The sequence below is a fragment of the Sylvia atricapilla genome, chromosome W (genome assembly GCF_009819655.1).
Source record: "Sylvia atricapilla isolate bSylAtr1 chromosome W, bSylAtr1.pri, whole genome shotgun sequence".
NCBI classification, from domain to species: Eukaryota; Metazoa; Chordata; class Aves; order Passeriformes; family Sylviidae; genus Sylvia; species Sylvia atricapilla.
In genome coordinates this window covers 8,442,891-8,458,867 of record NC_089173.1, presented here as the reverse complement: position 1 = coordinate 8,458,867, position 15,977 = coordinate 8,442,891, and the positions used below count along the sequence as shown (strand labels likewise).

At 38.9% G+C, this 15,977-nt stretch overlaps 1 protein-coding gene across 1 annotated transcript in view; it reads right to left on the bottom strand.

Moving 5' to 3' along the window:
* LOC136373304 (zinc finger SWIM domain-containing protein 6) overlaps positions 1 to 15,742 on the bottom strand; it is a 99,863-nt gene extending 84,121 nt beyond the window's left edge. Inside the window, exons 1-3 of the mRNA XM_066338199.1 lie at positions 15,391 to 15,742; positions 5,207 to 5,355; positions 4,538 to 4,688 (exon numbers count right to left, since the gene is read on the bottom strand). Coding sequence (XP_066194296.1) covers positions 4,538 to 4,688; positions 5,207 to 5,355; positions 15,391 to 15,712 — 622 coding nt within the window. The 5' untranslated portion in view covers positions 15,713 to 15,742. The remainder of the gene's footprint in view (positions 1 to 4,537; positions 4,689 to 5,206; positions 5,356 to 15,390) is intronic.
* Between the last annotated feature and the right edge of the window lie 235 nt (positions 15,743 to 15,977).

Below are 15,977 nucleotides of genomic sequence, written 5' to 3'. Positions count from 1 at the left end.
GCTGGCTGATTAACGCAATAGACTACCTCCAGCACTGATGGCAAGAGGGAATCATTTCCCTTCTGCACATTAAAATTTGAATGTGCATTAGGAGTGATGGTGGAAATCAGGAACAAAAATACTGTGTAATTCCTTAAATTTCTCTTTCTCTCTTGCTGCCTACATCTGCTCCAAGGGTTAAAGGCACATTTCTATTCAGCTGAAAGAAAACAGGTATTTACATTTTGAGATTCTATTCTAAATGATCATTAACTACCTGCTTCATGTGTGTGAAGTAATGAAAAACTCCTGCTCCCATCTTCCTGAATTTTCAGCATTCAGCACAATGAAAAAAGTAACTAACAAAGCACTTCTGATGTTTTGCATGAGCCCGTTGTTCTGGGTTATGCCTTTTTCAGTTTGTTTTAAAAACAGCTGCATCTTTGTGGACACTGCTATTTGACTAAAGGGTTTCGTAGAAGAGAAATTTGCTTGAAAGGTGTCATTTACAGTATCATAGCCTGAGACTACAATCCCCTAAGAGAGCATTTTGGTATCTGTTACATTTCCATTAGATGCCACTCTATGCACTTATAATACCCTATAATCTAATCACCATAGCAAGGCATAGGCTATTATTCTATAAAGCTAGGGTAAAGTATAAAGCACCTGTGAATGAATCTCACTGATTAACTTCCCTAATATCCACAAAACCATTCATTTGCTCATAAACAGTCAATTGAATATGAAAACACTGCTAATACTAGCACAAATAGTACAGAAACATTCCTCTATGAATAACAACATGATTCTTCACAATTTTAAGTAGTTGCCAGCATTTACAGCTAGGCAGTGAACACAAAATATGCTCCTGCTCAAAACAGAGACTAGATACTTTATCAAATATTTTAACTGGTAATACACAGTCTGTTTTTAGAATAAAAGTTAATGTCACTACTAAGTATAAATACACTACTCTATATCTAAATCTATCATAGAGATGAATTAATTACTCAGCTAATCCTTTTAGGAAGATGCAAAATTGGACAAGTTTGAGAAGTTTGTCAAACAAAGCAAGATATTCATAAAACAAAGGAATTAAAGCACATCTCATTTTTTAAGAGTGGAGCAAGTGCAAAACACTCCATTGTATGGTGAAAAAGGTCAGGAAAATTGTATGATTGCCACAACTATGTTCACAGAAAGTAAATAATCCACTATAAATGGCCAGAAAAACACATTCTGACTGGCTAGTTGTCGTGACAAGTAAAAGAATTACAAAAGAAAGGCCTCATAAAATCAGGCCTGCTCTGCTAAATTGCCAAAGTTAGCCTGTCACACCTTCTGAGTGATTTACAAGTTCCCATGTGAAAACAATCTTGGTATGAGAACTCATTAGCATAACAACCTATTCCTGGGGTAAAAAACAAATGTACCTGCAATAACAAGGGATTTGTCCCATGAGAATCAGTAAAGAAAATATGTAAACAATCCAAGAATAGAGAGATTTGATGGACAAGTAGAATACCTTTTACTAACCAATAGAGTAATTGGCAAGAAAGCTATTAACCAATTAAAGTTGCACATGAAGTCTGTAAAAACTGTATAAAATGAGTTGCAATAATAAAAAAAACAGCTTTTCCTGCATGAAGATAATGGAGTCTCAGCTGACTTATAACAATACCTAGTATGAATTCCTTCATATGATAAGATTTCCTTAGTTAATTTTACCTTCAAGTCCAAAAATGATGGTCGAGTTTTTACAAAAAACACCTTACTTAAAAATTTAGGATTTCCAATGTGATAAACTAGCATAGCTGGTTAGCTGATCTACTGCCTGGCTACCATGACTTCAAAATTCTAAGCTGATTTCTAGTTTTCTTGTTAAATTGGTCCAGCTCCAATTATAATATTCAGTTGCCTTTTGTTTGAATGCTAGAAGGATCTTCATTATCAAGTTTTAGTGTATGTAGGTCTCTTAAATCATGAAGGAGATAATCCTCCTTTGTCTTGCATGACAGGCCCGAGCAGATGAAGATTCTTGCATTTCTCACTTTAGATTACTTTTTCAATTCTTCAGTTATTTTTCCAGTATCCATTCAAGACAGAAAACTGAAAAATTCCAGATTGCTGGAATGCAGAAATTAGTGAAGATTCAGTAATTCCTCTCCATCAAGCTATTACTTCTCCTTAGCTCTAAAATTTACCAGAAGTGATATAAAAAAATTAAATAGCAGTTTAATGCTATTGAAGTATTAAAAATAGAGGAAGTAAAAAAAATAAAAAATAAAAAAAAATATATAAAAAAAGAACCAGTTTGGGCTCACAGTAAAACTCTGACCTTAAAGTTGTAAGTCACAACTACAGTTAGGGCCACAATAAGTTTTATACCAGCTCCAATGCAGAACAATTTTTAGAACATTTATAAGTAAATCAGTTCAACAGGAAACAAAAACTCCAAAAATTGTTTTAATATGGGTAACTTGAAGAAATTTGGCTCCTACTGTTGAAGTACTTTCCATCCAACTGAATTAAATGGAAACCCAAGCTTTCTGCATGGCATTAAAAATAACCTCCTAAACCCTAACCCCTCAATCTATGCTTATAGACCAAAGTTAATTACTTTCACCATTATTCCTCATAGCCAATAAAAGCAGTTTAACTACAGGAAAGAATAGCATCTTTGGAAACAGCTTCCACTTACTGTCATATTCCAACCTCATATACACTCAATTTCAAATACCATTATGACATATACCAATAATCTTCTACTGTTTGTAATGAAGGAGGAAGGCAATGATCCTCAAAAAAAAAAAAAAAAAAGAAAAGAAAAAAGGACAGAACCCATCTTTAAACAACGGCAGCCTGGCCTCATTCACTGGCTCTGTGAGGACAAATCAAAAGGGAATCAGAAAACCAATGGCAACACTGTATAGCTGGAACTGTGGTGGAGATGGGTACTGAAGTCAGTTTTCACACCCAGCTAGCAGCATTCCAGAATTGAATGATGTTACATAATTGTACTGGACAAATATAAACATTGGCTAATGCAACTCATGGGGGACTAAAGGAATTAAATCTACAAGGTACTGTAGTGGTTCTAATCAGAAACTAAGCCCAGCTGCACCCAGTCCCTCTGAGGACCACCTGGAACACAAGGGGCTTTAGTTTCTGCTAAATTTCTATACCCTTAATGCAACATTTAGCTTGATTTTTAACCTTTAAAATGTACCAAGAGCATTAAGGGTTTGGCTTTGTTCTCTGCGGTGTTTACATATTGTCCCAAGGGGCATCTTAGTAAGTTTTGAGTTGTTGTTTTTTGGGTTTTTTTTGTTGGATTTTGTTTCTTTGTTTGGGGTTTTTTGTTTGGTTTTGTTGATTTGCTTTTATATGCATATATATTTATTTTAATATTGCATGCCACATAAGTCAGGAAAAGCAATATTGACCAGAACACATCTCAAGACAGATTTCTGTAAGTCTAAACTTGAAGTGTCTTTCCAGATTAAATGACAGCACAGGTAACTACTCCAAGATCCATGAATCACAAGGCAATTCCATTTAGGCTGCATCTTTTCAATTTGCTTTGAGAAAGCCTCCAAGACAGCATCCAGAACTTTGCTACAGCTAAGATATACACATTAATTCCTTCACTCATACAATCAGTGAATTATCTTTTAGGGAAACAAATTATATTTATTATTGTATTGAAAATAATTGCTTTTATCTTCTATATGCTTACATACCAACCTGTTAGTGGTTTGTTCCAGCGCCTTACACCTAAGAAAACAATGCTGGTGGTTACTTAATATTATTCTTTCCACTTGCCTACTCACCTTTAAAATATTGGTGACATTTACCTTCAAGTTGTTTTTAACATCCCTTTCCTACCGTGAATTCCTATAGATTTTGAGAACTTCTGAAGCAGCAGTTCAAAACTGTCTCAGTGAGTTTCTTGAACACTTTAAAGCGTCTTCAGACTTTTAACAGTTTAAATAATTCCTTCCCTATTTCAGCATGTGTTCTCTCCATAGTACGTTATATCTGGTCACAACTGACCTTTCCTGTAAAGCAGTGTTAGTTGTTACAGCCCTCTGTTACTTGATCTCCTTTCTTACTCAATAAGGGACTTCTGCTTTTCTTTGTTGCTATCTTCTCATACTCTTAATGAATCTTTTCTTTTTGCCTTCTGTTTCTCTCTAGTTGTTAATCGATTTCTTCCTTAAGCTTTCCAGTTTAGCTCTAGTGGCTTCTATACTTACCCTCAGTTGTGTAGCTACATTTCCACTTTTTGTTTTATTCTTTTTATAGTTCCTCAGGTACTTACAACCTGTTGCAATCATACTTGTTTCATAGTATGCTTTCTCTCCTCCAACTGTAATTGTCTCATATAGTAGATCAGAAATTCTATTTCATCCAATCTTAACTGAACAAACAAACCTGAAGAAAATTCTAACTTGCTTTACCTAGTACCACAATAAGTTTACACCCCAAATATGTTATTGTCTCTTCATTATACACATGAACACCTAAATGATTTTGAAGTCTATGCAGTTACCCAGTTCATCCCAGAGTTGCCTATACTTGTCAGTCATTGCAGTTCCTTGTTGTGTCCAAAGCGACAGACGAGGGTCAGCCATGAACTGTTCTGTTATCAAGGTCAACATGCGAGCTCCATTTGAATCTCTCATCTTTAGCATCTCTCGCACCTAGGAAATGAGTCTTTTAATATAAACTTGAAAAAAAACCCTAAACAAACCACAGTACAGACAATATGTTGAAGTGTTAAACATTCCACCTCTGTTAAATAAGACATATAATTTATATATTTGATGTGAAAATTTTAAGTAGAAAAAAATAATCTGCTTTTCCAATTTTAACAATTTTTAGTTTCAGTATCCCATTGCAATTCCACAAACACACTTCTTCCACAAATAATCCACAGGTGTATTATGCAAGCTGCTGCAAGACCATAATTTCTACAGGTCTTTCCAACATTTTGAGGGTAGGAAGGAAGAGAACAGCAAAGCTGTAGACAGTTGAAATGCTACTTCATATCCTTAAACTAATCTCAAGACACACCAGATTGCATCCCATTGCATTAACTTGCTATCATGTTCCCAGGGCTTTGTCTTGTTTTAGAACAACAGGACTTTGAGTAAGACCTGAACAAGTACAAACTGGAGGGGGGGGAGAGAAAAGAGGGAAGTTTGAGTACTCAACATACCTTTGCAAAAAGCAAATTGAGTTGCTTCCCTGATCCATGGTATCCACCCTGGGAGAGGAAGAGTTTAACCTGTTCTTGGACCTGTTCCTCATCCAAATGCCAGCAGTTTTCATCATCTATGCTAGCACCTGCTGTTGGGTCAGGAGCACCTGCAAATAGCAAGAAGATAAATCATTATGTTCTATGTAAGGAAAGGAGGTTTGTGTGTCCAGGGCAAATGAGTACTGCAAAGGGTTTTGGATTTGTATATTGTCCCATTTTGGATGTCTTGACTTTAAAGGTTCTTTAAAATAGACATAAATTTCTCCTAAGTAGTCCTAAGCACTTAGAAATGACAGCCAATGAAAAAACAAGCAATATTTTATATTAAAACATTAAAATCAAAATTAGTTTCTTACTCCTGCCTCAACAGTTATTCTAAAATGCTTTTACAAACAAAATTACACTTATAATAATTTCAAGAACTGCAGTGTTAAAACCACTCTCCCCAGAACACCTGTGTGATTTCTGTACCTTCAGCAATCTTGCTCAGGTTTAAGTTACTGCTAATGAGCACTGCTATTGATGTACATGAGGAAAATCATCACTTCAGTGCCTTTGAGCTGTGATGGCTCTGCAAAGCTAAACAAAGAATAAAGAATAAAAAATAATCCCCAAGGAAATCCAAAGTCTTTAAGCACTAAAGGCATTAATATAAATAAGTTACAACTGTGTAAGATTGTGGTGCTTCTGAAGGAGCATTTTTACAATAGGCAACGTCATCAGCACACAGTCAGTTTAAAGCAACTCTACCTGAATTAGCTTAGTGCCAACTGAAGTGACTGGATTTATATCAGGCAGTGCTTTGGCCATAGGTTGCTCTAACTAAAATTTTGTAGTTGAGATCAGTGATTTTCCCCTTATGGCCTTTTCTAAAGTCTGACAAAAATAAAACAAGTTCTTGCAGTATCGAACAATCTACATATTTCTGAAGAAACCTTCACTTTTACTGGATATTTTTAACAGGTATTCTAACTGAAAAGTTAAAAAGCACTTATCTAGACTGTCAGGGGGAAAAATGGTAGTGCATCACCATTCTCAGATGCAAGGCATTTTAATCATGCCCAAGACTGAAGTAAACTAGGCATTTTGTTTTTGGGCTTGTCACAACTGTGTAATCTCTATCTCTATTACGTTTTGAGATGTTAGAAATTGAATTGCATCACACTATCACTTAAATCCCAGATCATGTTACCTCTGTAGCCAACATTAAAAGGATACTGGCAGGGAAGGAAAATTACGTGGTCAGATTTGTAAAAATTTGCTTTCAAAGAAGTCCTGAGAACATGAAAAGCAAAGATAACTACAACTCTTTAGATGTATAGAAACATTGATTCTATTGATTTAAGCCTTTATTTCACAATTGCATATCTGCCATGTAAGTGAATCTCTTAAGTGGTTGCAGAGAATGCTAGAATCTTTATTCAATGAAAATACAGCCAGAAGATTTAGAGGGTCGGAGGGATGTCTTGTCTACTAGTTGCTGAGAGATTAAAAAAGTCCTTCACCTCAGCAACTTCCTAAACTGCCTCCAACATCAGAGCCTACAGCTGTGAACATTGCATTACTGTCCATTTTTTTCTTTTTTATTAATAAGAAATTGCGTCTTTGAAGATGTGAAAGAACTCTTCTGCCTTCGACAGGAACCATAAGACTGTCACAGAAGACAGGACTCAAGTCCAAGACAGTACAAAATCCAAGGAATGAGAAACTTGCCCTTCTGCGAGTGCTTCCCTCTTTACTATGTTAGTATTAAAGGGGTTTAAATTCAGTCAGCTACATGTAACACATACTGATAAGTTTTCAGCTGCAAAAAATACATAAAAAGGGAAGTCAAGCCACATGAGATCAAACAGTGCAGTTGTTGAACAGTCCCAGGTTTGCACTATCACCTTGCAAATAGTTTAGCTATTTCATTGATCTAAAACAGGGGAAAGACCTGTGAAAAGGAAATATATATAAGCACCAATATACAAAACACACATATTTATCCCCCACTTGAAAGGAGATTTATCTTTAAATAATTTTGGTATTGTTACCGAACAACTTCTATTTCTTTAAAAAGGAGTCTATGCAGTAGTGGGGGAAAATGTTGGGACCTAATCAACAAGAGGGGAGATTTAATCTGCGAAACAGATAGTGGCTGATGGACAAGCTCTGGGTAATGTCCATGCATTAGAAAAACAATTGAAGTTAGCACTTGACATGCTTTGGTGCTCTCAGACTTGGGGGAGAAATTTAAAGCCTAGGAGAAAAATACATTGCTGAGAACTGGACACCAGGAATGCAGAATTTATAGACTATGAGGACATTTTGCAGAAACCAGAGATAAGGAAGAAACTAACAAAGACAATTCAGCAATTGTACTGAAACGCTCCTTATCTGGGAAAAAAAAATAAAAAGACTGAAAATGTGAACTAATTAGCATGAGAAGCAAGAAATCATTAATCAGTAGAGGATAGAATTCTAATTAGTAGAACTATGCAACTTCTAGCCAATGAACAATAATTCCTTTGTTTGCTAAAATGTATAAATAGTTAGAAGGTTTTATAATTGGTGCATATTATAGGTGGATTGATCCCCCATGTACCTCAGCACTGAATAAAGCACTGCCAACTTTCTAACCTAACAAACTGGTTGCAGAGTTTATTTCCTGGATTTTGGTGACAGTATGGCTACTTTTAACTTGTATTTAAAAAAGCCTAAGACTTCTCAGCTACACTTACCTATTTAGGGGAAAAAACAAATTCTTTCCATAACTGTTTACATTTTATAACAAAACTCATCATGATGCCATTTGGTTTTTGCCTTTTTTCTTTTATATGCTCTCTGTATTCTTCACACATATATTTGTAGCTCTGTAGCCTATTGTGTTAGTAGCTAGTTTTCCCAGTACTTTTCCATGGCCTTTCCGTAGACAGAAAGGCAAAACAAATTCCAGAGCTCCAAGCCCCGGGAGGTACAAGGCTCCAGTACTATCCTGGTTCCTTCTGGAAACGAAGGCTGAGAACAACTCTTCAAGCTACATTTCATGGATAAAGCACAGCTAGTACCAAGGGGGGGGGGGGGGGGGGGGGGGGGGGGGGGGGGGGGACGGGCGGGGGGGGGGGGGGACGACTCCAAAGAAGGAGCTTGACCTGGGGGGAATTGCATTACCACTTGTCCTCCTAATTGGGGCTTTTTATAATTTATGCTAATTTTCTAAAACCTATAAAAATGTATTCATCCCTGGAGGAGGTGGGCTTTTGTGGACATCTTTCCATAACTGCCCCTGAAGGCCTTCAACTAAAGATCCTCTTTTTTATTGCCTCCTTACTAAAATTATCTCAAGTTTCATTTCCAGGTTGGGAAAAAGGCAACAATCAGTCAGTTTGCACTATACCTTCCCCAGTGGCTCAGCATTGCTATACTTACACCAGTGCTATTTTCATGCCACTGGGTAAGAAGAGTATAAATGCTTAAGACATCAAGCTGAGGGTCTGAGCTCTACAATGCTATTCAGCACAGTACTACAGGTACTTCTGACTCAGCAATATTTTCTCACATGATCGTATATAGGCTACACTCAGTATGATCCAAATTTTTAACCAGAATGTATAAAGAATTTTCAATATACATGTAACTGGTACTAGCTGCAGTTTGTAATTATCTGATCTTTCAATATCATTGGCAGTCTTCAGCAATAGCCATTAACTAACAAGGCAAGGGGAAGGCATGTGAGATTGGGTGGAAGTCCAAACCCCATTTGCAGCCCTGGCAGCACCTAGGCATCCTGATGTTGCTGCTGAAGAAGCCTCAGCTCCCACTGCCCATGTTATTCTTGTTTTGGGGTTGAGACATGACCATCTCCACATCTCTCAACCAGGCACTTTACCAGATCGCTAAATTCACTTACAGTCAGGTCATTAAGGAAATTTCCCAGTCTGACCATTGACCAAAGATTTTCACTGCTGGGGCTGAAGCCCCTTGACAGAGAGTGGCTCGAGTGAGCTGATGGGTGCCCCACCTGACTCCCTACACACACCACACACAGTCAGACCAGGTTTCCTCACTGGCTCCACCTCAGGTTTCCCATAGCAGTCTCAGACCTCTGCTTCTTTTTAAGTAATTTAATCGTGGTGCAGTGACACAATAACAGCTGGCACTGGTGCCTCTGGAGAGGGACCCCAAACAAAAGAATCCCTAGACTTGTACTATGGTTTGTGCACCCATTCCAATGGTGATTTTGGGTCTGGGGTCTTCTGGTTGTTCATTGGCTTCTGCAAGGTCTCTGGGTGATTGATTGGCCAGTGCCACAGGTCTGTTTGCCCTTAGGCAGGGGGTTGGTGCCTGATCATGGCTCATTGCCTGAGGTTCCAACCATTTCCCTCACCTAGGGCACATTTTGCAGCTTGCACTGCACCTACACAACAATCTATTGGCCCTTGGTGTATTCTGTTGCCTCAAGTTTGCCCGCTTTTCACTGTTTGCATTTGTTCTCACGCAGCTTCAAGTAAACTATGTATATTTTTAGAATTTATCTATTTGTTTACATACTTCTCCTCTCTAGGAGGAGAAAGGTGACTGATGGTGATGTTCACCGATGAGGTCGAAGAGGTGGCTACCTGTGTAGACAATCTTTGGCCTGCTTGTCAAAGGTATATAAGATGGAGTCAGAAAAATAGAGAGCTTTCCTGCTTGACCTCCTGCTGCCTACTTTCTTCTTTCATGTCCCTAACAGTGACAGCATTCCTCACCAAGGTGAACACTGATTGATCTAGTCTGCTTCCTCTCCCTCTAGTACGCCCATCATTCTTGAGCAATAGATAAGATTTTTACACTGCCGCTTTTCTTCTGAAGACTTGGGAGGGAACTATCTTGATGGGAAAGATGGGTGCTACTCTCTTTACAAATGACTCGATGAGTGAGAGTCTTCAGGAGAAATGGGTGTTAATGTCTTTGAAATTAATCTTAATGTCTCTACAAGCATCAAGTTGCACAAGTTTGTTACAGAACCCAGACAGTTTGAACTCCTGAACTTCAGGGTAATAGGACAAATAGGTCCATGCAAAGTCTATTGCAGAACTCAGATAGCCTGAACTTCTGAACTTTGGGGAAAAATGAGGATACGTGTTCAGGGGAGAATATGTGATAGGTGGTTTGGGGAGGCTGTAGCTTCCTAGTACCTCAGCCAATGGGGAAACGAAGAGGGCAACATGCAGCCAGAAGTTTAGGATAAAAGGAGGCTGCACCCTCCAAAACCTCGAGAGAGACCCCATGGGATATGCACTAGTGAAATCTGTCCTTTTATTCAAATAAAGTTGCACAATTCCTCTATCTCCTTTGTGGACACTGGCTTTTCATAGCGTGACTTTTCCACACAATCTGAACAAGCAACAGGACTGCAGAAGGGAGCTGCCTTAGGAGCTGTGAAATAAAGTCCTAGCAATAGCTGGCAAGTAGATCTGAGGGGTCAACCCAAAGGAAGTGACATCGTTTAGGGTGCAATGTGGCCCCGAGCAAGCACAAGGCTTCAGGAGATGGACAGTTTGGCTGAGGAGAAGGTGGTGGGCAGCCCTGAATTTAATCACTGCAATGCAGTTTGGTACCAAGACCAAATTCCTTTCCCCAATTCTAAACTGAGGATAAGTGTTACTTAGGTGCTTTAAAGGGGTGTTAGGAGGGTAAATTAGTACCCAATTGAACTATGAAAGAGAAAAGCACTGTACACTAAATATTAAAACCTGTAATTAAACTGTGACACTTTATAGACACTAAGAGCTTAATCTCCCTTCCTTCGACCTCTGGCTTTGTTAACTTGTCATGGCTTGTTTTTTAAATAAGTTTAACTTCATGTATTTAAAGTTAAATAAAATAAGTAAAGTATTTACACTCAGTATATAGATACAGTCATACATACATACTCCTGCTGTTTTACTAAAATTGCTAAATTGCAATCTTAGTAATAAAAGCAGGAATACCGTGCACATTTTTTTTTGTAACACTGAACATACAAATACATTTTAAAAACAGGGCAAAAGCCTTTTATATTTATGGTCATAGCAGGTTACATCTTAAATATAATCAACTCCCAAGTTATAGGAAGCAGCAGCATTTTAAAAAATTAAGGACTTGGATCATTACATTAGGACTTTTAAAAGCAACTACTTTCAAACTGAACAACCACATTCAAAAACTGATGTGATATATAAAGAACTTAATCTTGAAAAGTAAATAGAAGTAAAGAGGGGGTTTGACTAAAATAGGCAAAGAATAACCTATATCACAAATTACTCAGGGTACAATAGTAAACTCAATAAGTCAAAATAAGATTCAATAAGACAAAGTTCTGGGTACTGCACTTGGGTCACAACAACCCTATGCAGTGCCACAGGCTGGTGGAAGAGTGGCTGGACTTAGGGGTGCTGATCCACAGCTGAATGAACATGAGCTAGCAGTGTCCACATGGGCAAGAAGGCAAATGGCATCCTGGTCTGTATCAGCAATATGTGTGGCCAGCAGGACCAGGCAAGTGATTGTCCCTCTGTACTTGGCACTGGTGAGGCTGCACATCAAATCCTGTGTTCAGTTCTGGATCCCTCACTAAGAGAAAGATACTGAGGTGCTCGAGTGTGTCCAGAGAAGGGCAACGGGGCTGTGGAAGGGTCCGGAGAGTAAATCGTATCTAGAGCAGCCGAGGGAGCTGGGGGTGCTTAGTCAGACAAAAGGAGGTTTGGGGGGACCTTCTCACTCTACCTGACAGGAGATTCTAGCAAGGTGGGGGTAGGTGTCTTTTCCCAGGCAAGTAGCAACAGGACAAGAGGACATGGCCTCAGGCTGTGCCAGGGGAGGTTCAGGTTGGACATCAGAAGGAATTTCTTCATGGAAAGGGTTGTCAAGCATTGTAATGGGCTGCCCAGGGAGGTGGTGGAGTCACCATCCCTGGAGGTGTTCAAGAAACAAGTGGACTTGGCACTTAGTGCGGTGGTCTAGTTGACAAGGTTGAGATCATTCAAATGATGGACTCTATCTCAGCAGTCTTTGACAACTTTAATGATTCTATGATTCTAAATTTTTGTTAATATAATGGCAGAATGTAGCATCTTCAAAGTAAGCTGCTTCCCTGGTCCTTATATGTGAAGTATCACAGGAGTTGTTTTAATCTTCAAATGAAACAACACCACATTATTTACTCAGCCATGCTGAATTTTTTAAACTTAATTTTATAAAACTCTTATGAATTTAAGTATACAAGTGAAATGTAGATTAATAATTTTTTATTAAATATAATCTCATGGCAGAATCAAGAAAATATGGGAAAACAATTACAACTAAAAGCATGTGTACTATGCAAATATTGAATGGTCCAAGCTAGAAACCAATGTTGTATGTTGATTCACAATAGAATAGTAACTGATTTTATAAACTTAGTGTGTTCAGAATTATTCTAAATAGCAGTTATATAGAAACAAAGCTGATAAAATTACTTATTGCAAAATATTATGCCTTAGATTCCCCAAATGATTCAAAGTTTAGACATAAGTAATTTCATCTTGTGATTAATTTCATAACTCTTGGGTAAAATATAACAACTATTCAGTGGTGAATAGCATTAAAGAAAAACAGGAACTACTGTGAAGCCGTGCTAATAAGAGAGAATATAAAGAAAGGACTGGTATGATAGTTTTGACTAAGTTAGTGTTAATTTTTTCCACAGTAGCTTATATGGGTGTATTGGGCTTACATGACCAGGTTTTGCTAGTCAGGAAGCTACAGGGGTGTCTTCTGTGAGAAACTGCCAGAAGCTTCCCCCATGTCCATCAGAGTCAGTTCCAGTCGGCTCCAAGATAAACCCCCTGCTGCCCAAGGCTGAGCCCATCAGTGAAAGCGGTAGCACCTCTGTGATAACATATTTAAGAAAGGGAAAGAAATTACAGCACAGAAGCAATTTGGGCCAGCATAGAGAGTAATGAGAATGTGTGAGAGGAAAAACTATGTGAGAGGAAAAACTATGCAGACACTAGGGTCAGTGGAGAAGGAGGGGGAGGGAGTGGTCCAAGTGCCAGAGCTGAGATTCCCCTGCAGCCCACAGTGAAGACCATGGTGAGGCAGCTGTGTCCCTACAGCCCATGGATGTCTACAGGGGTGCAGAGATCCACCTGCAGCCCGTGGAGGTGAGATATTAATTTTAAAGAATTAAGGACTTTAGTTAAACTAGATATTGCTGACGTAGACTTCCCTTTACATTTTGAAGAATAAAGGACTTTAGTTAAACTAGACATTGCTGACGTAGACTTCCCTTTTACTAACTAGACATTGTTGAGGTAAACTTCCCTTTGTTAACAGAAGCCGGATTTAAGGAACCGATAAATCAGGAGACCTGTCAACTTAATCAATAGACTCCAAGAACACAATGTGATCATAAATCAGATAGTCTTGAGAAAACAGGATCCAGGTGTCACCAACACTAAAAGGTTAAAAAGGCAAAGCGAGGAAGACGCATCTTACTTCATCATTTTGAGACCCCACCCCATAAGAAGGACCACCGACCCATTTCAAAGAACAAACTACGCATGCTTAATTGCTTTTTGGCTAATTACCATACGAAGCGGGGAATGGGATGGACCAGAGTTATGAATATGCATCTGTGTTTTGGGTATTCAACACTCATGTACATAAAAAGACCCTGTGATCATCTGTAAATTGCGCGTGTGTATTTGGGAGCTATCCTGCACGCTGCCCGGCGTCGTAATAAACATACACTTTCTAACTTCAAACTGTTAGAGAGTCTTTGTCCGTCATAGTTGGATATTGGTATTAGATCAATATCCATATTTTTTTAACAAATCAGAGGAGCCCCATGCTGAAGGTGGATGCGCCTAAAAGAGGCTGTGATCCTATGGGAGGCCCCTGCTGGAGCAGGGTCCAGGCAGAACCTGTGACCCTGTGGAGAGTGGAGCCCATGCTGGAGCAGGTTTGGTTGCAGATGTGACCCTGTGGGGGACCTACACTGGAGCCGCCTGTTCCTGAAGGACTGCACCACGTGGAAGGGTCCTACACTGGAGCAGTTGGTGAAGAACTGTACCTTGTCAGGAGGAGTCATATTGGAGAAGTTTATGGAGAACTGTTTCTTGTGAGAGGGTGTGCTGGTATGAAAGTAAACTGGTGGGAGAAATTAACCCCACTCAATTACCTTAAAGAGAGATTTCAGGATGGAGTTGCAATTTAATAGAGAGATTACAATAAATGCAATGATACACAGAAAACTGGCTTAAACCCACAAAGTCAGAGTACAACCTGGCACCCTGTTGGTCAGGGTGATGGTTGCAGTCCTATCAAGTGGTGATTGCAGTCGAAAGCAGTGGTCCTGTGGAAGTTTTGGCCCTCCTCTGGATCTGTTAAGTGGTGGTGGTGGTTTCCCAAATCCCCAAAGCAGAGATTATATATATGCTTCGGTTCATCTGGTAATGCTCAGTACCTCCCTCAGGGCATGGACTTTCACAATGGGATGATATAATACTGTGAGTCATTGCAGTTGCCTATTTTGCTGGTGCCATTGAGTCCATTATGGCCCATTAGCAAAGGTGACTACCTCAGGATGGGTGTAACTGTGCTGGTGCTTCCCCAGAGGGAGTTATCACAGCTGAGTCATTGGTGTAAAAAAAAAAAAAAAAAAAAAAAAAAAAAAAAGAAACACTACCCTGCCTTGCAGGGTTGCCTCTTTTTTTCCTTATCTCATTTAACATCCATCTTGTAGCCTGAGGTGTCAAGTATGCACTGGGCAGCTACTGCAAATGACCCATCATTAACAGTGTGTAAGAAATGAGGTAGAGAGGAGTCGAATATATAATTTGTTACACCCACATACTGCTAAACTGGCACTCTACTCCTGTAACCAGGACAGAGGGAACCCACATTGGAGGAGGGGAAGAGTGTGAGGAGTCCTCCCCCTAAGGAAAAAGCAGAGGCAGAAGCAACATGTGATGAACTGACCGCAACACCTTAATATAAACACCATAAAAATTACAATTAGGTTGAAAGGGACTTCAGGAGGTCACACTCCTGAGTGCCACAAAAAATAATATAAAAAAACCAGAGAGGGAATGGAAAAAAAAAAAAAAAAACCAAAAAAAACCAAAAAACCAAAAAACAAGCATCAAACTTACCATGGACTTGATTGATTTCTGAATTCTGCGAAAGTATTTCATCTGCTAATTTCTGAGCAGTTGGCAAAACTTCTGTGTGATGCACTGTGATCAAATACTGAACAAATTTTTGTAGTTGGTCTCTGTTCATTTGAAACAGTGTCTCTGAAATGGGAAGATGCAGTTTGACCTGATCTGGCTTGCGGATCCGGTATAAAGAGAGTGCCACAACGTGGGCACAGTAAAATATGTCCTTGTTTCCACAGCTACAGGTCACTGAGGTAATCTTGCAACGATCAAAGCTGATAGCTACATTGCAAACAGTTTCTGGCTCTGATTGCATTTCAGGGTCTGTCACAGTGCCACTCAAGTGGAAACCTGTGAAGGGAAAAAAAGGAGGGCTTACATTCTTAAATAAAGTGCCATATATCATTTTTGATAACCTTTAATTAATCAAGCAAAAGTCATCATGTATTTCTGAGAAAGAATATCTCATACAACTTGCTTTAATTTGAAGTATGATGAACCCTGTCGTTCTGTCATACCCTTTTTACATCAAACAAACTCAAAAGGAGATGGTTTACAAGCCCTCTGCCATTCCATCACAA